Source organism: Dromiciops gliroides, chromosome 1, assembly GCF_019393635.1.
Source record: "Dromiciops gliroides isolate mDroGli1 chromosome 1, mDroGli1.pri, whole genome shotgun sequence".
Classification (NCBI taxonomy): Eukaryota; Metazoa; Chordata; class Mammalia; order Microbiotheria; family Microbiotheriidae; genus Dromiciops; species Dromiciops gliroides.
In genome coordinates this window covers 489,646,218-489,670,968 of record NC_057861.1, presented here as the reverse complement: position 1 = coordinate 489,670,968, position 24,751 = coordinate 489,646,218, and the positions used below count along the sequence as shown (strand labels likewise).

Here is a 24,751-nt window from a genome sequence, read left to right as displayed (position 1 = left end):
GTGCTTGTGCACATGTCTTCCTTGGAAAAAGTTCTACTCTTGCCCTCCACCCAGACACTGTCAGGGTGGTTTAGGTCTTAATAGGTAGTAACTTTTGGTGGGCAGCAGACACTTTCTTTTTCTCTCTCAGACATTTATCAAGCATCTCCTAGGAGTTATGCACTGTATTTAGTGCTGGAATAGATACCATGATTAAAAAAAAATATATAAATTCTCTGCTGTAATGGAATTTATAGCCTAGGAGGGAGAGATCCAGATGAGTATAACATGAATTGGAATCCAGGTCCATAATATTAAAAATTCACATTTATGATTTACGAAACTGCCTTCTTTACAATAGTCGCATTACGGAGGTAGGGCAAGCATTATTATTCCCATTTTACACTTAAGGAAATTAGGGTTCATAAAGCTTAAATATCTTGCTTAGAGCCACAGAGCTATAAAAGATTATGAGAACACCACTGTCCCTTAAAAGGAATATAAAATACGCCACGAGAGCTGATGAGGGAGAGGCTACTTGTAGCTAGGAGCATCAGGGGAAACTTCATAGAAAAGTTGGCATTTGAGGTGGATCTACGGAACCCACCATTTTATCCTGTATTTGCTTGGTTGTAGTTTATACCCTTCAGTCTCCATCGAACAAGGTTTTCTTATTCACTCTCCCACCTCTGTGCCACTCCTCCACTTCAGCTCCAACCCCAGGCCCTACTCCCATCCTCTTCACTCCTGTCTTTCCATGTAGCTTTTTTTTTTTTTCCTTCTCAGAGCTCCAATGCATAGACAGCTGGTCGACGACTTCCTTGCTCTTTCTACCCAACCACCCCACTTCCCATCTCAGCTCCAAGGGAAGGGGCCTCCACTCACCGGTCATCAGGAACACAGCATCAGCTGCCATAACGAGTGGATTTTGGAGCTGCCTTCTAGAAACTGAATAGTGCAGGGTAAAGTGGGATAGGAGAAAGGGAGGGGAGGAAGCAGACTGCTGACAGGGATTTGATGGGGGTTAGTTCAGTTAGTTACTCAGCTGCAAAAGGGGGTGGAGAATTTAGGTTAATCATAGAACAGAAGAAGCAGGCAAAAGGAGCACACTTTGCAACCAATCAACTACCTTCTCCTACAACAGACTTGGCTCCTTTCCAGAACACCGCCCCCATCTTATTTTTTTCTTTCATTCTCCCTACCAGGCCCCACAATTTGATTAAGACTCAGGTGCAGGGCAGCTAGGTGGCACAGTGGATACAGCACCAGCCCTGAATTCAGGAGGACCTGAGTTCAAATCTAGTCTCAGACACTTGACACTGACTAGCTGTGTGACCCTGGGCAAGTCACTTAACCCTCATTGCCCGACCCAAAAAAAAAAAAAAGACTCAGGTGCAACTCTGAGCAGGGCTTGTTTAAAGGGAGGAAACAGAGGGAAGACTTCTTTGCCAGGGCAGAGGAGGGAGGCTTGGCGTGATCCTAATTCCATTAAAAACAAAACGAAATAAAACATATGATTCAGTTCTATGCCTTTTGATTTTACATTGAAATAATTTCTGGAAGTGTCCTTCTTGCTTCCTCCAAATCGAACTCTCCTTTGTAATAAGGGAAAACTATATAAAGAAAAAATGAATAAAGAAAGAAAACACAGCTGATGCAGAGAGAACCCCATTTGGCAATGTATGCAACATCCTACCCTAGTAGCCTCTTCTGAGAAGAGAGAAGTAGGTTTCATTAGTTGCCTTTGAGTACCATTACTAGTTTTTAAATTGCTTAGAATTTGGCTTCCTTTTAGAAAAATTAAAATTACCTTGTTGCAGTCACGTTCTTTTAGGACATCTTATTTTACTTGTCATCAGTTCATACGCATCTTTGAGTTTATCTTAATTCTTCATTTTTCACTTCTTGAATAATAATAATATTCTATTATCTGTATATACCACTTTTCTTTTGTTTTTTGTTTTAACATTTATTTTATTTTCCAGTTACATGTAAGGGTAGTTTTCAACATTCAGTTTCATAAGATTTAGAGTTCCAAATTTTTCAGTTCTTCCAACGTGGTATGATCTAAGGAAAAGTGTGTTTACTATCCTCCTGGCCTGTGCGTGACCACAAGCTCTCTTTTTTGCCCTGAAACTGTGACCAGGGTACTCATTCTCCTGAAGCTGCAAGATCTGGTGGGCTAAAACTCCTCCTTGCCCTGGGACTGCCACCCAGGACTGTGACCCAGATCTGAGTATGGGCAATGCAACAGAATCCTGTATCCAGCGGCAGCAAAAGGGACTCCTGTAACCTCCTTCTGAGCAATTGTCAGAGCGCCTTATTTTCTGTGGGTGGAGAACTCCCGAAGCTGCCTCTGCTACTGCTGATTCAGTCACCTCCAAGTGCTGTTGCTGGTTTGCTGGGTTCTGACTTGTGCTGATGCAGCCTGTGCTGCACTCTCACCCAGGTGCAATAACTGGAAAGTTGCTTTACCTCTTCTGTGTGTTATTTAAAGTTGTTGGGGGGGGGGCAGCTAGGTGGCGCAGTGGATAAAGCACTGGCCTTGGATTCAGGAGGACCTGAGTTCAAATCCAGCCTCACACACTTGACACTAGCTGTGTGACCCTGGGCAAGTCACTTAACCCTCATTGCCCCACAAAACAAAAAACAAAACAAAATAAAGTTGTTAGGAGGAGAATCTGGGAGAGCTCAGGCAGGTCCCTGCCTTTTCTCTACCATCTTGACCTCAACTCTTTCTAAAACCATTTTAGAGATTAAATTTGTGCCTAGGACCAGCAAACCTCCTCTCACTGTACTCTTCCGACAAAAGCTTGCTAAGTTTATTCCTCCCCCCGTTTTTTTCCTACCCTCCTTAGGAACTTGCATTTAGCCAATTGCTTATCAGAACAACTGAAAATGGCTTAATATTTATATTTAAACAGGGGACGACTCCTAGGACCCAAAGGCTTTTGAGACTTAAAGGATTGAATGTTTAGGTGGAATTTCAAGTACTATGAAAGGAAAAGTAGGGGAGATGTTGTGGATCACTTCTGGCATTCTCCAAATCATAGAACCTACTTGCAAGACTGCTTCTGGCTATGACTAACCATCTCTTTTCTCATTTATACAGTTGAACAGAGGTACAAATCATCTTCCTCTGAATCTTAGTTTCCTCAGCTGCAAAAGTGTTGTTTGGGGATCAAATTAGAAGTATTATATAGTTGTGACTGTTCTTGTTATTCAATAAACAAGCATTTATTAAAGACATACCATGTGCCATGCTAAGTTCTAGCACAAGGATTCTTAACATTCTGGGGGTGATGGACCTCCTTGGCTGTCTTTTGAAGCCTACGAACCTCTTCTCAGAATAATGTTTTTAAGAGCATAAAATAAAACACACAGGATTGCAAAGGAATCCAATTATGCTGAAATAGTTATCACAACATTAAGGGGGAAAAAGTTCATATAATATAGGTTAAAAAACCATGCCTAGTGATGCAAAAACAAAAGTGAAACAGTCCCTGCCCTTGGGGAACTTTCGTTCTAATGGGGAAACAACATGTACAGAATAAACCCATGCAGAATGGACATTTCAAGCAAGAACTATGAGTTTCCTTGAGCCCCATGGTTGTGGGTAGACAGGTAAGATTATGGGGCCTCAGAAGCAATAGTCATTCCTCTTACATGGTAGTCATGTGTTTCATTGGGGTTCTGAGTTCAGAAAATCTAGAACAGACTTATTCACAAAGGGCAGTGAAAAATCTTAAGGCAGCATGGCATAGTGGATCTGAAATCAGAGACAGGAAGAACTGAATTCAGATTCCACCTCAAACCCGTATAACTGTGAAATCCTGGGTGCATCATTTAACTGGTCACTGACTAAGTTTTCTCTTCATATGTAAAATGAAATAATTGGATACAATGGCCTCTAACGTCCCTCCCAGCTCCAAATCTATGATCCTATCAGGGGCAGCTAGGTGGCGCAGTGGATAGAGCACCAGCCCTGGAGTCAGGAGTACCTGAGTTCAAATCCGGCCTCAGACACTTAACACTTACTAGCCGTGTGACCCTGGGCAAATCACTTAACCCCAATCACCTCACTAAAAAACAAAACAAAAACAAAAACAAATCTATGATCCTATCATCTGATGACCTTTAAGAATTGGACTTGTCTAATGACCCCTACCTAGCCTGAAGAGGAACATGGTGGAAAGGCCCTTAGGAAGAAGAGAAGAAGTAAAGGACTGATCTCTTCTTACTTTCTTCTCCCTAGCCCACTGACCTGCTGAAAGGCTATTCTTAGTGCTCCTCTTCCCTGGGTGTTGGGAGATAGGGCTATATATGGGAAGTCACCATTGATGTGGACACCCCAACACAACGCCCTGAACTTTTACTCCTTCCCTCCCTGCTTCTCACTTTGGGTAGCTGGTGTGAAAAACTGCTGCTATTTGTCCTCACCTCAAGGCTGATCAGAACAACCCTTCCAATCCCAGAATAGACCACCACCTGTGTCAGGGGGAGGTGCTAGCCAGTATTCCCCAACCTTTACTGGGAACTACATTCACTACTTCTCAGACAGGCTGATTACTATTATTGTGTTTTGTTTTTTTTAAAATTTCCAATGGAAAACTGACAGTCAGCACTAATAATAATTTAGTAGCAGTGAGGGGAACAGGGAAATACCTAACACTTCTGTCCTTGTATATGAGACATAGATTTCTGGTACCTTGTGCCTGGTGTGATTCTCCCCTTTCCCATGCCTGATGACCCTCAACCTGACATTCAGACAGTGTGTCACTCTAATTTATTTCCCTTTAGAGAAGTCTGACTTCTCTCTCTCTCTCTCTCTCTCTCTCTCTCTCTCTCTCTCTCTCTCTCTCTCTCTCTCTCTCTCACACACACACACACACACACACACACACACACCCCAGTGATGGCCACTACAGCCCCTCCACCCTGCCAGCTCCCAAAGTGAAGTTGCAAGGCTAAAGAACAGGTGGATTGACTCATAGGCAAGAGTTTTTATTCAAACATGCCAAAATGACAACGTTTCCCAGGAAGTGGGGACAGGTTTTGCACATGCTGTGGTTGTTTTCATATAAAAAAGACTCAGTCCCACTCCTAGCCCATTGTAGATGAGTTTGTAGAAATAGCCTGACAAAGGGCTCTCATCTCAGGCCTAGCTTTGTCTAGGTAAAGAGAGGGCTGAGATTTACCCCTAATAGAATGGGCCCTGGGACAGTGGGATGGCTGTATCCCTAGGAGAGTGGGATGGCTGCATCAGGAGCTGGGGGGCTCAGACTCTTCATTTTTCAGAGCAAAGTCTTCGGCTTTATCTTCCATCATGTTCTTATAGTGACGTTTAAAGAAACCAAGCTGTGGGGGGGCACAAAAGGAAGTAAAATCAGGAAGGACAAGTCAGGAAGGAGTAAAAGGAACTTAGAGGCATGGGAAAAGGGGGATGGTGGGACTAGGGAGGAAGAGTCTCACCTTATAGAGTCCAGTTGTGATGAGTGCCAACAGCAGGAGTCCCCCCGCGGTGCTGCCCAAGATGAGGGGGATGGGATTGTGGATCTCATACTGTTCTACCACTGTCTCTATCTGGTTTGGGAGAGACCCATCCATCCATCAATCAATCAACATTTAAGTGCCTATTATGTGCCAGACACTATGTTAAGTGTCTGTATGAAAGGATCAGATTTTGCTGACAAATTTCATGATCCCCTTAGTTAATAAAAGCTATCATTTATATAATGTTTTAGGGTTTACATAGCACTTTACAAATATGATCTCATTTAAACTGAAGTAGGTGCTATTTTTGTCCCATTTTACAGATAAGGAAACTGAGGCAGTCAGAGGTTATGTGTCTTGTCTGAGGCCACATTTGAACTCAGATCTCCTTGATTCTAGGTTCGGGGTGCACTGCTTCAGCCTCCAACCACTTTTCTTCCTGCAGCCCCGGGGCCTGCCCCCTATACAAAAGCATCTGGAGACCCATGGAGAAATCCACTTTTTATTGTATGTTCTCAACCTTAAGCAAAAAAAAGCCCACTAAAGCCAACCAAGAAAGAGATTTGCTGGCCTTACTGGCTGCATAATCAATTACCTGGGTTCTCAAAAAGGCCTCTTGTCCTGGAAGCTGGGAATACTTCAATTCATCAAAAGTTATTTGAGCTGAATTCACGAACAACAGCTTCTTCTGCAGAGTCTGCCAAAGAGAGGAAGGAAGGCTGAACAAGCTGGTTCTGGGGAAGTCACAAAGTGGGGGAAATGTGTCTCCTTTGGGGTGGAGAGTAGCAACATCTGAGCACGAGGACCATGCAGCTGATTTACACACTGGACCCTTGGGAGGAAGCTGAGGACCATGAGAAGAGCTAAGGCACTAGGGGAGGGGTCCTTATCCTCTTTTTGTGTCCTGGACCCCTTTGGCAATCCAGAGAAGCCTATGGACCCCATTCTCAGAATGTTTTTTAAATGCATAGAATACATGAGATTACAAAGGAAACCAATTTTATTGAAATGTAGTTATCAAAAACGTTTAAAAATCTATTAAAGAACACGTTTATGAACCTCTGATGTAGAGTAGACAGAGGTCCTGGGTTCAAATCTCTTCTCTAATGCTTACTCCCAGTGTGACCTCCCTGGGTCTCAGTTATCTCATCTGTAAAATAGGAGCATTGGCCTTACATGTCCTTTGTGGTCTCTCCCAGTTTTAAATCAGTTCTAAATCTACATCCTCACCCCCACCCCCATCTCCACATACCTGGCTGACCCAACCAAAGTGGAAATTGCCTTTAATGATGAAGTCAAGCTTCTCTTGGATGTTGAAGGTGGGGATATCACAGTCAATTCTCAGGCAGGCAGCAATGGAACAATTCTGGGGAAGGGAGAAGACTAGGTTTTGAAAGAGGCAGATTTAGGATTTAGGGCTCAAAATAACATTGACCTCTGCTTAATTTGGGGTTAGGGAGGAGGGACAGTTGGATATGAGATAGGAGTCTCTCTGAGGTAAAATAACAATCTCTGAACATAACACAGAACTTCTATGTTCTCTCTCTTTTTTTTTCTTTGCAGGGCAATGAGGGTTAAGTGACTTGCCCAGGGTCACACAGCTAGTTAAGTGTCAAGTGTCTGAGGCTGAATTTGAACTCAGGTCCTCCTAAATCCAGGGCTGGTGCTTTATCCACTGCGCCACCTAGCTACCCCACTTCTATGTTCTTTTAACAAACTGGGGATAATTCTGGAATCCATCCTAACCAGCACTGGACTCTTCTGAATGTGGGTCAGGAAGTCAGAGTGACTGGGTTCTTCTCTTTCTGTGACACACTGAATGGATGAATCCTAGGGAGAGAAAAATCAGACAAAGAGACAAGGTCTTTAGTGTGAAATAGGAGACAGAGGGTTAGGGGTGGGACGTGAGGGAGAAACAGGGAAGCTATGGTCCCTGTTCAAAGAAGGGACATGGGAAGGTAGCTCTTGCATCTGATCCAAGAGTACCTGCGGGTGAATGACCTCAGTCAGATTCCACACAGACACCTTGTTCAATTCCATGGGGACCCGGAAAATGATATGGACACGTACAGCCCTCTGTCCTAGGTTATTCACCTGCAGAGAAGATGGAAAACAACGCTTTGAATCATGCCCTCTCCTTGGCTCTTCCCCAACTTCCCCTAGATCCTATTTCCATTCTCGACCCCATACATTTTGTACCTAAGTAGCGCCGAAACCTATTGAAACTAAGACTGGGCAAATTCAATAAGGATGGGGCAGTGTGGACTATGGTGGCCTATAAGACAGTCCTACCGCTGATATAGTTAGACTGAAAGATGGTAGGGAGCCCATGCTCCAGAGAAACCTGACACCCTCATGGAAGATTGGGACACAAGGGCGAGGGATGCTACCCTGGGAGTGGGAGGAGTGTGTGGGGGGGTAGGTTTTCTCTGTGCCTCTGGAGGACAGTTAGGCAAGGAAGAGCCCCCACCCCATGTCTGTGCCACGGGGCAAAGCCCCATTTCTTCCATTCTAGTATTGGCTCTGCTCCTTAGTCACTAGGTCCTTCCCAGATCCCTGGGGGTTTTAGCCCCTCTCCTCCCTCACTTGATAACTGTGTTGAGTCATATTAATTTGCTTCTTTTCCAAAACTGAGAAGTTGAGATACTTGGTAGAGTCTTCCATGCTGACAGAAAAAGAGAAAGTGTTAGTGGAATAAATAACCACGGAGAGCCCCCCCCCCCCTCCCGCCCAAAGCTTCAGGCTGAACAAACAGGGTCAGGTTCAAGATTAGTTAGGCAGTGTAAACACAGAATTAGTGGAGTTAACAGGGACCTTAGGGATCAGCTAATCTAATCTACTCAGAGGGGAAGTGACTTATCCAAAGTCACACAGCTCTGATGGTGGGGCTAATGGGGCCTTGTTGTGAATGGGGATGAAGAGACAACTACTCAAATAGAGACTATGGGAAGAGTAGCTGTTTGGGAAAGAGAATTGGAGTTTTGAGTTGTTTTAGATGCTGTAATCACCTACACAATTGGGAAACCACTACCTGAGGAAATGGAAAAAGGTATACAAAAATACAACAGGTACAAAAGTATCTGCTCTACTCAGCATAGAGTGGCTAGTTGACACAGCAGAGAGAGCACTGGGGCTAGAGTCAGGAATATCTGAGTTCAAACTGGGCCTCAGACACTTACCAGCTGTGTGACAAGTGTCTCTCTCTCTCTCTCTCTCTCTCTCTCTCTCTCTCTCTCTCTCTCTCTCGCCGGGCAATGAGGGTTAAGTGATTTTCCCAGGGTCACACAGCTAGTGTCAGTGTCTGAGACAGGATTTGAACTCAGGTCCTCCTGAATCCAGGGCCAATACTTTATCCACTGTGCCACCTAGCTGCCCCCTGGGCAAGTTTCTTTATCCCTATTTGCCTCACTTCCTCATCTGTAAAATGGGGACAACACTGGAGAAGGAAATGGCAAACCATTCCAGGATCTTTGCCAAGGAAACCCCATGGATAATGTCTGTGGGGTCATGTAGAGTCAGGTATAACTGACCAACTGGACAACAATATATCAGGTTGAGCTGAGAGTACTGTACTGGGAATCAGGTGACTGCTTCCTAACCCAGAGAGCCACTAACTTACTATGTGCTTTTGGCCAAGTTCATTTCCCCTCTTGGGTTCTCAGTTTCCTACTCTGTAAAATGAAGGAGCTGGATTGTACCTTCTCTAATGTAACTTCCAGTTCATAAGTTATAGGGTCCTATGAGTCCAAGACAAAGCTTTTATATATATATGTATATGTATGTGTATATATTTATACACACATATATGTATGCGTGTATAAATACAAATAGCAATATGTATCAGCTTTTGTCTTGTGTGTGTATGTATGTATATATATATATATGTATATATATATATATATATACACTTAGTTAACAATAATTGATTTGTTTTTGCAAGGCAATGAGGGTTAAGTGACTTGCCCAGGGTCAGTCACACAGCTAGTAAGTATCAAGTATCTGAGGCTGTATTTGAACTCAGGTCCTCCTGAATCCAGGGCTGGTGCTTTATCCACTGCGCCACCTAGCTGCCCCCTATAATTGACTTTCTAAAGCTTGCAAAACACTTTAATAATAATTAACATTTATATAGCAATTAATCTGTGACAAGTACTATACTAAGTGCTTTACAAATATTATCTCATTATCTCAAACCTGGGGGATAGGTGATGTATTATGATCCCTACTTTATAGTTCAGGAAACTGAAGTAGGCAGGTGAAGTGACTTGCCCAGGTCACACAACTAGTAAGTGTCTGTAAATAAGTAAGGTTGGATTTGAACTCAGGTCTTCTTGTTTCCAGATCGGGCATTTTTACTTCAAAGCATTTGTCTCATTTGAAACTCTCAAGAAACCTGGGAGATGGATGTTACCCTCAGAAAGATTAAGGAGCATGCTTAAAGTTTCTCAGCTGCTAAGTGTCAGAGTTGGGATTAGAATTTAGGTTTTCCTGACCCAGCCCAACAATCTGTCTTCTGTGATACATAAGGCCACTTAGCTCAGTAGTTATAAATTCAAGTTTATAACTACTGTCAGCAATACAATGATCCAAGAAAATCCCAAAAGATTAATGATGATGCATACTATCCACCTCCAAAGAAAAAACTGATACTGATTGAACACAGCCTGAAGCATGCTATCATTTACTTTCATATTTTCTTTTATTCAAGTTTTCTTGTACAAAATGACTAATAAGGTAATGTTTTACATAATTACACATGTATAACCCATACTTGATTGCTTACTGCCTCAGAGATGGTTGAGGGGAGGGAGGGAAGAAGGGATAAAATTCGGAACTCAAAATTATGAATAAAAATGCTTATTATTAGAAAAAAAAAGAAAAACCCAAGTTTAGATTAACAACTCAAACCACAAGATACTCCCTCTTAAGATACTTCTTTTGATTTCAAAATCACTTTCTCTGAAAAATTCCAAATTTCTTGGCCATTATGTCCTGGATTTGGGTCTTGCCCCATTGTTCTGGTGCTGGGGGTGGTGCTGGCAAAGGCATTGATCATGATGGGCATGTCACCAGGGAAGGTGGAGAGGAAAGAGTGGAGCAGAAGGGAAACATGCCTTCCCTTCTGCTCAGTAAGAGACACAATAGCAGGATAAAAAAAAAAAATTATGGGGCAATGAGGGTTAAGTGACTTGCCCAGGGTTACACAGCTGTTAAGTGTCAAGTGTCTGAGCTGGATTTGAACTCAGGTCCTCCTGAATCCAGGGCTGATGCTTTATCCATTGCACCACCTAGCTGCCCCAGCAGGATAAATTTGAAAGTATTTCTAGCATCAGCTCTCTCTGTTAAGAGCACTGCATGTGGAATCAGGTGTCCTAGGTTCTAATTCTGACTCCATGTGACTTTGGGGAAATCACTAAACCTTGGTGGGCTTCAATTTCCTCATTTGTAAATTGAGCAAACTGGAATAGATGATTTCTTTTTTTTACATTTAATTTTTATTTTATTTCCTCAATTACATGTAAACATGTAGTTTTAAATATTTGTTTAAAAATTTTTTAACATTCTTTTTAAAATTTTGAGTTCCATATTCTCTCTTCATCCCCCTTCCTCCTCCTCTATCCCTTCCTGAAAATCAATTTACAGTCATGCAAAGCATTTCCATGTTAGCCATGTTGCAAAAGAAAATGTAGACCAACAAAAGGTAAAAAAGTATGCTTCAAACTGCATTCAGACTCCATCACTTCTTTTTCTGAAGGTGGATATAGCATTTTTCATCATAAGCCTTTCAGAAGACTAGATGATTTCTAAGGTCTCTTTTAGGTCCTTAGTAAATGGCTGCCCCACTGTGCTGTTGCTCACCCCCTGCAGCTAATCACCTCTCCCTGAGCTTCTCACACCTCTGCTCCCCAGGGCTTATATCTAGCACGTCCTTTCCTTCTGCTCTTATAAAGCTCAAACCACTGGCCACATCCTCCTCTGTGTTCCCATTTCACCTCAAACGAAAGCACCTTTAGAAAAGGTCAGTCCTTATTAACTACTGTTAGATTTCCCTTTCAGAGAACCCCACGAGCATAGCAGGCTTACCCAATACTCATGATATGATGGTGAACTCAGTGTGACTTCAGGACCATGTGAGTCTGTATGCTCACTGACAGTGCCCTATGGCCAAAGTTAAAGTTAAACTATAATGGCCTATGTTACAGTGTCTGTGAGTTTCAACAATGTTGTTCTTTGTCCTTAGTTCCTGAAGAGGACCAAGACATCAGAGTGATGTCATGACTTTCACTGAATTGGACTTAAGTGAGGGAGGACTGTGCAAAGTCACCAACATCACTCTCTCCTCCAGAACCATTTGGGTTCAGTGACAAGCTATATATCAGGATGACTGGAGATGACCCTGGATGTTTAATTGGGGTTAAATGATTTGCCAAGGGTCACACTGCTAGTAAGTGTCTCAGGTGAGATTTGAACTTGGGTCCTCTTGACTCTAGGGCCAGTGCTTTATCTAGCTGCCACCTCAACAATGTGCATTGACAGGGGTAGATATGAATAGAGGGGTCTTGATGTGTAAGGAAATTGACACTTGTAAGCAGACATACTTTAGGGAAGAAGGAATTAATGGGACAGTAGCTTCATCAAAAGCTACCCAAGTTACAGAAAGCTGCTATGTCCCAAGGCCTGCCATGCTTAAAGTCAACAAGTGTTTATTAAATGTTGATTATATTGGGGCAGCTAGATGGCACAGTGGATAAAACACTGGCCCTGGATTCAGGAGGACCTGAGTTCAAATCCGGCCTCAGACACTTAACACTTACTAGCTGTGTGACCCTGGGCAAGTCACTTAACCCCAATTGCCTCACTAAAAAAACAAAACAAAAACAACAACCCAAATGTTGATTATATACAAGGCAAGAGGCACTGTGGTTTAGGTGGCCTTGTAGTCAGGAAGACCTGAGTTTACCCTAGACAAGTCTCTCTATTAATTTATCAGTGCCTCAGGAGATCTTCTATTAGACTCTCAGTTTCAGAGTGCATGCTAGTCTGCATTAGTAGAGGGAATTTCCTATACTGAAGAATAAGTTCAGTTCCAAGAAATACCCTGACTTGTTCCATCTCAGAACTCTTAGAGAATAGGAACTAAGGAATTAACCTTTTATTATCTATTGTCTTTTTTTGTTTGTTTCTTTTTTAAAATTTTTTTTTTAAATTTTCACAGGGCAATGAGGGTTAAGTGACCTGCCCAGGGTCACACAGCTAGTTAAGTGTCAAGTGTCTGAGGCTGGATTTGAACTCAGGTCCTCCTGAATCCAAGGCCAGTGCTTTATCCACTGCACCACCTAGCTGCCCTTTGTTTCTTGGTTATAAGTTTTATTTCCATCACTAGTTTGTAAATGTAACGAGAGTAGGAATAGGGATGCTGTCTTTTCCTTCTGTTGTTAGTCTGAGCAGACCACTTTTGGTGTCAGAAAGAGCCCAGGATTGGGAACCGCCAGATTTGGGTTTGGGTCCCAGCTTTACCACTTATCCATGTGATTTGGAACTAATCACTCTTTCTCTGAGGCTCGATGTTCCCCTCTATTAAATAGAAAAAATGACATGCCACTTCCCTGATACAGTCGTTGTGAGAATGCAATGAGATGATGTGTTTTGTGTAACTTTTGTTGTAAACAAATAACATCTTTATATGAAGGTGTTTCACATAAAAGGAAATCTATAAATGTGAGGCAGTATTATTTCTGGCACTCAGTTATGCTGTCATGATTAGCATGATATCCTAAATTTTTTTAGTTGTATCTGACTCTCCGTGACTCCATTTTGGGGTTTTCTTGGCAAAGATACAAGAGTAGTTTGCCATTTCCTCCCTAGCTCATTTTACATGTGAGGAAACATAGGCAAACAGGGTTAAGTGACTTTCCCAGGGTCACCTAGCTAGTAAGTGTCTGAGGCCAGATTTGAACTCAGGAAGATGAATATTCTTTTTTCTTTTGGTGAGGCAATTGGGGTTAAGTGACTTGCCCAGAGTCACACAGCTAGTGTCAAATGTCTGAGGCCAGATTTGAATTCAGGTCTTCCTGAATCCAGGGCTAGTACTCTATCCACTGCACCACCTAGCTGCCCCTGAAGATGAATATTCTTGACACCAGGTCCAGCACACACTATCCACTGTACCATCCAACTGCCCCAATATTCTAATAACAGCAACATAAAAGTGCAGCTCCTAGAGGAGCTATAAAGGAGGCCCTAAGGGATGACTGAGAATTATAGAACAGAGTGTAGTACCTATTGATCACTGTGTAGATGGCATATTTCACTGGTAGTTTCAGCTCGAAGATGTTTTTGCTGGTCATTGGTGTGTTATTCTCACTGGAATAAAAAAGAAAGAAGATTATCTGGGAAGGGACCCAAGAAGAAGCTTTCATGCTTTGGGTAGGATAAGCTAACCTCAAGTCAAGTCAAGAAGTATTTATTAAGTGCCTACCAAATGCCAGGCATTGTGCTGAGCTCTGGGGGTGCAAAGAAAGGCAAAACCAGTCCTTTCCCTCAGGGAGTTGAAAATCTAACAAGGGAGATGACATGTAAACAAGTATGTACAAGTAAGACATGTAGAGGATCATTTGGTGCTAATCTCTGAGGGAAAACCCTAGAATTAAGGGGTACCTGGGAAAGGCTTCTTACTACACTAAGCACTATGATGTCTCAGTACACAGCACGTAGTAAGTGCTTACTAAATGTTTCCTGAATGAAGGAGTGAGTTTTCAAGTGCTTTGGTCTCACCTGCTCACGTTGGCTTTTATGAGTACCTGGTCCCCAAAGCTGGCTGTAGGGGAAACATCAAATTTCACTGTGAAAGTAAGCTGATGGAAGAGAAGAATGAAACAAAAGTTAGAAAAGTTATGAGAGAAATGAAATAGAGAAGAATAACTCAAGGAAAAACTAGCACATGCAGGTGCTGACCTTGGCTCCCATTCTGAAGATTGGGTGGTTGATGCTACAACTGCTGCTTCTCAAATTCTCCAACTCCGAGGGTGGGGCTGTGTCACAGGCTAGACGAGAGGAATGCTGCTGATGCATTGAGTTCTAGATAAGGGAAACGGAGGTATAAAAAAACTTAACCCGTCAATTGAGAATAATGCAAAGATGTAAGGAGGGTCTGCGAGGACTCCAGCCATGAAAGAAACATACAACCTTAAAGTTGGAAGGGAAATTTAGAGGTTATTGAGTTTAGTCTACCACTCCATGAAAGGAACCACTTCTAGGACCTAGGTAGTGCAATGGATAGAGCACTACCCCTGGAGTCAGAAGTACCTGAGTTCAAATTCAGCCCTAGATACTTACTAACTATGCGACTCTGGGAAAGTCACTTCACCCTGTTTGCTTCATTTTCCTTACCTGGAAAATGAGCTGGAGAAGGAAATGGCAAACCACTTCAGTATCATTGCCAAGAAAACCACAAATGTGGTCACACAAAGTCAGACACAATTGAAACTACCCAACCCCCACCACCATCACCACCAACACATTTGTATCAAATAGCTGAACCCAAGATTGTATAGAGAGAAACCACAGCTTAGTGAACAGAACCCTAGAGCTGTAAGTCAGAAAAACCTGGGTTTACACCCTGCCTCTGACACTCGGTAGCTGTATCCATGGGCAAGTAGCTTAACTTCTTAGAAGCTTAGCTCTTTGAGGATAACAAAACCTTAATTCACAGAATTGCTAAAAGGCACTATGTAAATCCTATTGTTATCATCATCATCATCATCTCCTCTTTTAGTAGCAGTTACACATAAAACCTGTGTAGCAGGGCCAATAGAATGAATTACTGCAACGCTTTTCATAATGGGTGGTCTTTGTAGTTCTATACTCCTATTAACAAAGTATATATGTTTGCTATTTTGTTGTTCAGTCGTTTTTTAGTCACGTCCAAGCCCAACTCTTAGTGACCCCATTTGGGGTTTTCTTGTCAAATATAATGGAGTGATTTTTCATTTCTTTCTTCAGTTCAGTTTACAGATGAGGAAACTGAGGCAAACAGGGTTAAGTGACTCACCCAGGATCATTCAGCTAGTAAGTGCCTGAGGCCAGCTTTTGAACTCAGAAAGATGAGTCTTCCTGATTCCAGGACTGGCACTCTATTCTGTTAAGGGCTAAAATTCTAGCTAAACTGTCTAAAATATTCAATGAGTGGTCGCCAATAAATTATAAGCTTTAGCAAGAGTTAGACTTTTAAGCATTTATTAAGGAGAATAAGAATTTGGTAAAGAGAGAAAAAGGCCTAGATTCCTGTCTATTAAAGGGAGAGCGCATTTCTAGCTCCGCTCTCCACCAGAGTCCAAAGGCAAGAGAGCGAGACAGAGCGCTAGTCTCTTCCTTCTTCCTCCCACTACCCAACGTCACTTCCTGACGCCAAAGAAAAGCCTCCTGGTCTTGCCCTCAAAGACCTTCGCTTCATGGGTGGAACTCTTCTACAGTAAGTCTCCAGCAGGTGGTGTCATTCCAATCGTTACAATTCACTGTGCCATCTAGCTGCTATTTAGGATTTGTGTAATTGTAAGCACCAACCTTCTCTCATTAATCTAAATGAATTGTTATTGCTTTCAAGAAAACATGTGTGCATGTGTGCATGTCAATAAACAGACCTTTTTCTCCTTAAGTTTAGAATCCTCGTGAAGTCTCTCAATCCTTCTCCCTCTTCCCTATCTAGGTATGTAATCCTATATAGAGTTTGAAGGGAAAGTTCTAACTGTATTTTTGTTTTTTGTTTTTACGGGGCAGTGAGGGTTAAGTGACTTGCCTAGAGTCACACAGCTAGTAAGTGTCAAGTGTCTGAGGCTAGATTTGAACTCAGGTCCTCCTGAATCCAGGGCCAGTACTTTATCCACTGTGCCACCTAGCTGCCTCTCAAAAGTTCTGTTAAAGCAGAAATTCTTAACCTGGATGCCCAAAAGGAAAATGGTACTAAGGTGATAGATTTCATCTTTATTTTCACTAATTGAAATTTAGCAATTTTCTCCCATTATTTTAAAATGTGATTCTGAGAAGGGGGCCATATAATTCACCAGACAGTCAAAAGGGTCCATAACACAGAAAAGGTTCAGAGCCCCCATCTTAGAGCAGTAACTCTGGAGTTACCTCCAACGCTATTGCCCTTGATTTTGGTCAAGTGAGTTAGAGACAACAAAATTTAAATAACCTCCTTTGGATGCTTTGACAATCTTCCCCTTTAGCAATTTCATTATTTTTCCTTAAATCCCTAAACTGCTGGGAAAACTCTCTCCCTGTCTCCAAAATTATGATAATGCACATTGGTCTTATCCAAAAACGTAAGCTTCGTTCTGTTTTGTCAGCTCTCTGCCAAGAGGTAGTGAGAATGATTCATTATTAGTCTTTTGGGATCATGAGTTATCATTGTGTTGATCATGGTTCTTAAGTTTTTCACAGTCATCTTTTTTTTTTGAGTATTGTCATTTTATACCCTTTCTCCTAGACCTCCTCGGTTTTTTAAAGTTCTCCCATGTTTCTTTTGCTGTCTCAGTGCAATAATATTTCATTACATTCATGGCTCAGAGTGAGTGCATAGAGCAATTGTTTCTGGCCAGAAGGCCTTCTCCACCCAGAATGATTCTTTTATGAAGGCTTCAGTTTTTTGCTTCAATTCTTACATAGCGTTTAACTACTGAACAGGCATTGCCTCAGACAAACTGAGACAAGAAAACACCTTAGTTTAAAAAGGCCAAGGTTTCCCACTGAATTGGGGCCATCACCAGTTATCCTGACTTATGTCTTGACTCTGGAGGAGAAGTTGGTGTTTGTCCTTCATTCTCGAAGAGGGATGTGACATTGGAGTGATGCCATGACTTGCAGTGAATTGGATTTAAGCAAGGGAGGACTGTGCAAAGTGTCACCAGCCTCACTCTTTCCTCCAGAGTCATACACACACACACACACACACACACACACACACACACACACACATATATATATAATCAGGATGACTGGAGACAGCCCTAGATGTTTAAGGCAATTAAGGTTAAGGGACTTGCCCAGGGTCACACAACTAGTAAGTGTCTGAGGTGAGATTCAGGGCCACTGCTCTATACACTATGCCACCTAGCTGTCCCCTGGAGGGGAAAGTAAGGCTGATGACTGCACAGCCTTGTCTCACTCAAATCCAGTTCACTTGTCAAGACATCATCCTCCTGATGTCATTGGACCTCCAAAAACAACAAGTCTTTTGTAATGCCCTGGTTTTTATAGATAACAGATTAAAAACCCTAAATAGAGATAGGAAGAATGAGTCCTCCAGGTTCACATTCACCATTCAATTCAGCCAATTATTGTCCTTGAGAGTCCCTCAAAAACACACACAAAAAAACTAAGCATCTCTAATGAGTGTCAGAAATGAGACCCTTTTTATACAAAAAAGGGAAAGGGGGCAGCTAGGTGGTGCAGTGGATAAAGCACCAGCCCTGGATTCAGGAGGACCTGAGTTCAGATCCTGCCTCAGACACTTGACACTTACTTAGCTGTGTGACCCTGGGCAAGTCACTTAACCCTCATTGCCCCACCCCCCCAAAAAAAAAGAAAAAAAAAAGGGAAAACTTGTGAGCCATCTTGGTTGGGGTGGGGGGATGGAAGAGGGCATTGAGTCACAACTTCCTCTTCCTTCAGCTATCTTTGGAGTTTCTACTGCCCCTCTTTTTCTTCCCCTCTCATCCCCAGCTGATCTGAGACAGCCTATGAGCCATCCATCCATAGAGTAATCTCTGATGTTGTAACCCTCCTGGAAATCTTAGAGATTACCATCAACCCCTTTGCAAGAGGGAAAAAAATTTTGTCATGTTCTTTTGATTCAGAAGCAAATGTAGGATGACTTAGCGTAAGTCATACTGTAAGAAGTTAGCTTGAGATTTCTTCATACTCTTTTACTTCCCCCACTGGCCAAACCGAGACCACAAGTCTTGTCAGTCAGACAGCTAGTAGAAAACCAACTCAAAACATAGGCCTGAGAAACATCTCAGCCTGAGAAACATTTACCTGTCCTGAAATCTCTACTCACTACAAAGGATTCCCTTTGAGACCCCTCTTAGATATGTTAACTTTATGGATGTGTCCTGTTTCCTTCTCCCATTGGTGTGGTAGTTTATCACAAATCACTCATTTAGGGGGCAATTGCCACTAAATGTATTAAGTAAAGTGAAGAGGGAGATCTGATCCATTCTCTTTAATTCTTCTCTATGAACCCCAAGAGAAGTACATGAGAAACAGCATGGTGTAGTGTATAGGGCAGTAGACTTAGAATTAGGAAGACCCAAGTTCAAATCTTACCTCAGACGCTTACTAGTTGTGTGATCCTGGGCAAGTCTCTTAACCCCTTTGTGCCACAGTTTTATAAAATAAGGGAGTTAGACTCAATGGCTTCAAAGGTACCTTCTGGCTTTAAATGTATGATTCTATGAACCCTGACATTTCTTTTCAAGAGGAGGAAGGGGGGGCAGCTAGATGGCACAGTGGCTAGAGCACCGGCCCTGGATTCAGGAAGACCTGAGTTCAAATCCAGCCTCAGACACTTAACACTTACTAGCTGTGTGACCCTGGGCAAGTCACTTAACCCCAATTACCTCTCTCTCACACACACAAAGAAGAAGAGGAGGAGGAAGGGGGAAAAAAACACACTAAAATGATATTTGAGCACCAAAAAAAGCACTGACCAGCAATTGGATATTTTCTCCATGAAACTGTCAAGCTAGGTCTTCTCCATTCTGTATTTGCGCAGTTAAACCTTTGAGTTTACATTTATCCTTATTTATTCCTACTCTGAAAATGGTCCTTCATTGTACTTTCTCTGTGTCTTATATATAACTATTATGTATATGTTGTCTCCATCATTAGAAGAAAGGTTTTATGAAGGCAGGGACTGTTTTTCCTTTCTTGGTATCCCCAGTGCTTAGTATGGTGCTTGGTGCATAGTGAGTACTTAATTAAATTTTGTTTGGTTGGTTTTCATCTTTTTCCTTCTTATTCATGCTGTGCTAAGGAGCTGATTTACCTGGGCCACTGACACTCGACGATAAGACAGTCCTGGGGGATATGTGAAGGTGACGATGGTCCTATAAGAATCCTCACCCTGGTTCCTCACTGTCACTTCAATATCCAGCTCGAGGGAGTGTCCCACCACCAGGGTCTGCATCCTGAAGGGGAAAGGGAAATCAAGATGGAAAACCTCCATATGAATTGTAACTGGCTTTGGTTGTGGAATAGTGGAAGGATATTGGGACATATGACATTGCTGTTGTTTGTCCTTCGTTCTTGAAGAGGACCATGATATTGTGAGGTGATGTCATGACTTGCGGTGAATTAGATTTAAGTGAGGCAGGGCTGTGCAAGGCCACCAGCCTCACTCTTTCCTCCAGAGCAGTACAGTGGCAAGATATTGGATCAGGATGACTGGAGATGGGTTCTAGGCAAAGAGCCAGGTTGTCAGAGAAGATTAAAGGCCAAAAGTACAGAGGTAGAAGACAAGTGTCCTGGATTCTCTGAGGGAAATTTAGGAATTGGAGAGAGGATAAAAGCAAAGTATCTCACCCAGAGAAGCTGAAAGTGACACTAAGATCATCTTTACAGATATGATCATCCCCACAATTCTTTTCAAATGGGAGCTGTGAAAGAGGAGAGAGAAAGATTTCATTTTAGAGCTCCTTTCTTTCTTCTTCCTGAAATCCCATCACCTTCTCATCACCAAAGTATCCAGAGACTGAGACCCACAGTTGCTGTGATGTGGTTCTGAGAACCCTCAGCTAGAACAGGTCGGAGGTTCCTGGAAAAAGGGATGGGCTGTCCCACAAGAGTGAAGTTGAGGCGCAGAATGATGGGAGTCAATGACTCTTCTACACATTCCTGTAGGAACAAATCAATCAATCAATTAATCGAAAAGTTTTTACTAGGCACCTACTATGTGCAAGGCACTGTGCTAGGTACTTGGGAATTCAAAGGTAAAGTGAACCAGGTAGTTTGGCCCCTAATTCTCCAGCTCTCCAATCCATCCACATTATTCTCTGAATACAAGTTTACTATCAGTTCATTCTATTCCCTCTCAAACTCTCTGCTTGCTCCGTATGATTGCCTTTATAAGCATATCCCGTTCTCGGAAACTCATACAATCACCCCCAAGCTCACTGGTAACAAGAGCTTCACAGCCTCACAGTCAGTTTTCAATCCCAGGATTTTAACACGCTTTAGTATCCGGTTTCTTGTCTCATCAAAGATGGCACGAGGGCTCAGGCGTCCAGGATCCAGGGCCAGGTCATAACTCACAGAACTTTGTATGTTATCTGGAGGTGAAATAAGGGAATAGAGAGAGACCATAGAAAACCTGGAACTTTTCAATCTGTTTTAGAGGCAGGATGGAGATTCTTGGATTCTATACGTAGCCCTAGGAATGGGATGAAAGACTAAATGAGGGACGTCTGGGTATAATGGTAAGGGACTCACTTAGCCTGTCTGGAACACTTTTGGAGATAGTAAAACAGATAGTGGCATCTCCTGCTTCTTTGCTGGTGTCTTCCTGTGCCTGGCACTCAAACACATGCCTTTTCAATTCCACTGGCATAAACCGGATGGACACTTTAACTTTCAGCACTGGCTGTGTCCTGTGGAGCATAGAACAGGGGCTAAGAACGACATATTTATATTCTTAGAGCAGGGTGGGTTGTAAAGGGGCAGAATGTTGATTTAAGGACAACAGTAGGAAAGAAGACTGTCCTTACCTGAATAGCAGTACTTGGCCTTGGGCTCCCACTGCCACATCCATGAGGCCATCCTGGGTGATGTCTTGTCCTCCACTCAGTGACTGCCCAAAATATTGGAGTGTGGGAAAAAGGAGGGAGGCACTAACTCTCTGGGGAGAAATTGAAAGGAGAATCAGAGGTCACAGGCTAATGAATTGAAAGAACTAGTGAAGAACAGTACAACTGGAACCTGGAGATGTTGGGAGGCAGGTTACAAAAGAGGGGAAGGGAGAAGCTAATCAAGGGTGGTTGTAGGAAAACCTTAATCCAGTGAAGGGAAGGGGCTGCCATAAAGAAAAGTGGATATGTTGGGGATAAGCAAAAAACAATCAGCAAGAGACAAGGGATAAAGAGGGAAGGGACATTTCCATGTGTTCATTTATCACGCATTTATTAAATGACTTCTGTATACCTAAGACAATTCTAAATGCTGTACAGGATAATATGTGTATATATATATGAATATGAATATGTATATGTATATATCTCCTAAAAATTAGGAGATACATACACATATATGTGTGTGTACATATACATACATGCATACATTCTATCTATTTATCTATATCCTAAAAAATGCACAAGCAAGTCCATCTCATTATCTTTTCATATGAACAAATGGGGACTCCCTCTCCAATCCTCATCAATAAATAATATATTATATATTATAAAGAGCCTGATCATGATGGGAAAGATCCATGTGGGTTAGAATGAGACAGGACAAACTTGTTAATGGAGGAAGCTCAACTTTGAGGTGGGCCTTGTTGAGCAGAATGCAAGATTGATACTGGCAGGGAGCATAAGAGGAGGTCATTTTAGATTGTGAGGTAAGATATATAATGAGCAAAGACACCAGGGTAGAAGAAAGCTTTGTGTTGGTAGATTGGGACAGAAGGATTAACCTGACCCTAAAAGAGAAAATATTGGAGGTTGCTGGGTGTTGTAATGGATAGGACTGGACTTGGAATCTAGAAGACTCAAGTTTGAATCCTTTCCTCAAGACACTTACCAGCTGTGTGACCCTGGGCAAGTCACTTAATACTTTCTTCTGCCAAACACTAACAAACCTTTTATATGTTTTAAATTTATCATATATTTTAAATATTAATTTACATTTTTTTGAGTTTTGAATTCTCTCCTACCCACCACCCTCTATCACCCATTAAGAAGGCAAGAAATGTGATATCAGTTATACCTGTGCAATCATACAAAACATTTCCATATTAGCCATGTTGCAAAAAACGAGTCATTTTTATTACACTACAATATGAAAAGGATGTATTTAATATTTCTGCTTTTTCGCATTTGGTTATGAGTGTCTTATGCTCTAATACAAGGTCAATTTTTGTGAAGGTATCATATACAGCTGAGAAAAAGGTATACTCCTTTATATTTTGATTACATTTTCTCCAGATATCTATATCTAACTCTTCTAAAATTCTATTTATCTTCTTAACTTATTTCTTATTTGTTTTATGCTTATTATATTTATATAGCTTTGAGGAGAAAGTTGAGGTCCCTTACTAGTATAGTTTTACTATCTATTTCCTTCTGTAACTCATTTAACTTTTAGGATTTGGATGCTATGTCATTTAGTGCATACATATTTAGTAATACTTGATATTACTTCATTGTTTATGGTACCTTTTAGCCAGATGTAGTTTCCTTCCTTATCTCTTTTAATTAGGTCAATTTTTGCTTTTGCTTTTGTTTGAGATAAGGATTGATACCCCTGCTTTTTTTTTTCTTTTTACTTCAGCTGAAGCGTAATATATTCTGCTCCAGCTTTTTACCTTTACTCTGTGTGTATCTCTCTGCTTCAAATGTGTTTCTTGTAAACATATTGTAGGATTCTGGTTTTTAATTGACTCTGCAATCTGCTTCCATTTTATAGGCAAGTTCATCCCATTCACGTTCATAGTTATGATTACCAACTGTGTATTTCCCTGCATCCTATTTTTCACCCTGTTTGTACTTTTTCTTTTCCCCCTGGCTTTTCTCACTAGTGTTTTGTTTCTGGCCACCACCTCCCTCATTTTACCCTCCCTTCTATCAGCCCCACCACCCTTTGGTCCTTTCCCCTTTCAGCTCCTAGTTTTACCCTCTCTTCTATCAGTACCCCACTCTTTTCTTTCTCCTTTCCCCTTTTACTTCCCAATAGGGTAAGATAAAATTCTATACCCAACTGAGTGTGTATGGGGATTATTCTCTCTTTGAGCCAAATCAGATGAAAGTAAGACCAAAACAATGCTCACCCCTCCCTTCTTTCCCTCTATTGTAATAAGTCTTTTGTGCCTCTTCATGTGATTTACCCCATTCTGCTTTCCCTTTTCTTTTCTCCCAGTATAATTCTTTTTGTTACCCCTTAAGGTTTTTAAAAATATATATATATCACATCAGAATCAACTTATACCCACACCTTCTGTCTGTGTGTACTCCTCCTATCTGCCTTAATAAAGATACAGTTCAAGAGTTATAAGTATCTTCACGTGTAGGGATGTAAACATTTTAACCTTGAGTAACATGTTTTGTTTTTTTCCCCTTTTTACATTTTCATGCATCTCATGACTCTTGTATCTGTAGATTTAATTTTCTGTTCAGTTCTGGGCTTTTTAAAGTCCCTTATTTCATTGAATGTTCATCTTTCCCCCTGAAAGATTATGATTAATTTTTCTGGGTAGTACATTTTTGGTTGTAATCTCAGTTCCCTTGCCCTCCAGAATATCATATTCTGAGCCCTCTGATCTTTTAATGTTGAAGCTTCCAGGTCTTGTGTAATTCTTATTGTTGTTCCTTGATATTTAAATTGTGTTTGTTTTTTTCTGGCTGCTTGAAGTATTTTCTTCTTCACTTAATTCTGGAATTTGGCTACAATATTCCTTAAAGTTTTCCTTTTGGAGTCTCTTTCAGGAGGTAATTGGTGGATTCTTTCAATGACTCATTTTTCCTCTGGTTCTAAGATATTGGGGCAGTTCTCCTTGATAATGTCATGAAATATGCTGTCTAGGCTCTTTTTTTGTCCATGGTCCTCAGGCAGTCCAATTATTTTTAGACTGTTCCTCCTGTATTTATTTTCCATGTCTGTCATTTTTCTGAAGCAGTATTTTATGTTTTCTTCTACTTTTATATTCTTTTGATTTTGCTTTACTTCTTCCTGTTGTCTCATTGATTAATTAGCTTCTGTCTTCCCAATTCTGATTCTTGGAATTATTTTCCCCAACCAACTTTTGCACCTCCTTTTCCTTTTCTCCAATTATATTTTTAAGGCATTATTTTTTTCCTCAAGCTATTGACTTTCTCTTGTATAACTAGTTTATTTTCCCAATTTTTTTTTCTGCCTCTCTTATTTGGTTTATAAAATTCTTTGAGCTTTTCCAAGAGGGCTTTTTCGTCTTGAGAGCAATTATTCTTCCCCTTTGAGGCTTCATATGTAGGCATTTTATCATTGTTGTTTGTCCTCTTCTGAGTTTTTGTTTTGGTCCTCCCTGTCA

The 24,751-nt window shown here is 41.6% G+C and overlaps 1 protein-coding gene across 1 annotated transcript in view; it reads right to left on the bottom strand.

The window, feature by feature from the left end:
* Positions 1 to 4,978: 4,978 nt before the first annotated feature.
* LOC122729484 (integrin alpha-D-like) overlaps positions 4,979 to 24,751 on the bottom strand; it is a 41,567-nt gene continuing 21,794 nt past the window's right edge. The window contains exons 15-30 of the mRNA XM_043968386.1: positions 21,240 to 21,370; positions 20,965 to 21,122; positions 20,650 to 20,804; positions 20,239 to 20,370; positions 20,059 to 20,132; positions 19,523 to 19,664; positions 14,428 to 14,550; positions 14,248 to 14,327; positions 13,753 to 13,836; positions 8,059 to 8,137; positions 7,459 to 7,566; positions 7,219 to 7,302; positions 6,725 to 6,838; positions 6,068 to 6,169; positions 5,452 to 5,562; positions 4,979 to 5,337 (exon numbers count right to left, since the gene is read on the bottom strand). Of these exons, the coding sequence (XP_043824321.1) occupies positions 5,242 to 5,337; positions 5,452 to 5,562; positions 6,068 to 6,169; positions 6,725 to 6,838; positions 7,219 to 7,302; positions 7,459 to 7,566; positions 8,059 to 8,137; positions 13,753 to 13,836; positions 14,248 to 14,327; positions 14,428 to 14,550; positions 19,523 to 19,664; positions 20,059 to 20,132; positions 20,239 to 20,370; positions 20,650 to 20,804; positions 20,965 to 21,122; positions 21,240 to 21,370 (1,773 nt within the window). The 3' untranslated portion in view covers positions 4,979 to 5,241. The remainder of the gene's footprint in view (positions 5,338 to 5,451; positions 5,563 to 6,067; positions 6,170 to 6,724; positions 6,839 to 7,218; positions 7,303 to 7,458; positions 7,567 to 8,058; positions 8,138 to 13,752; positions 13,837 to 14,247; positions 14,328 to 14,427; positions 14,551 to 19,522; positions 19,665 to 20,058; positions 20,133 to 20,238; positions 20,371 to 20,649; positions 20,805 to 20,964; positions 21,123 to 21,239; positions 21,371 to 24,751) is intronic.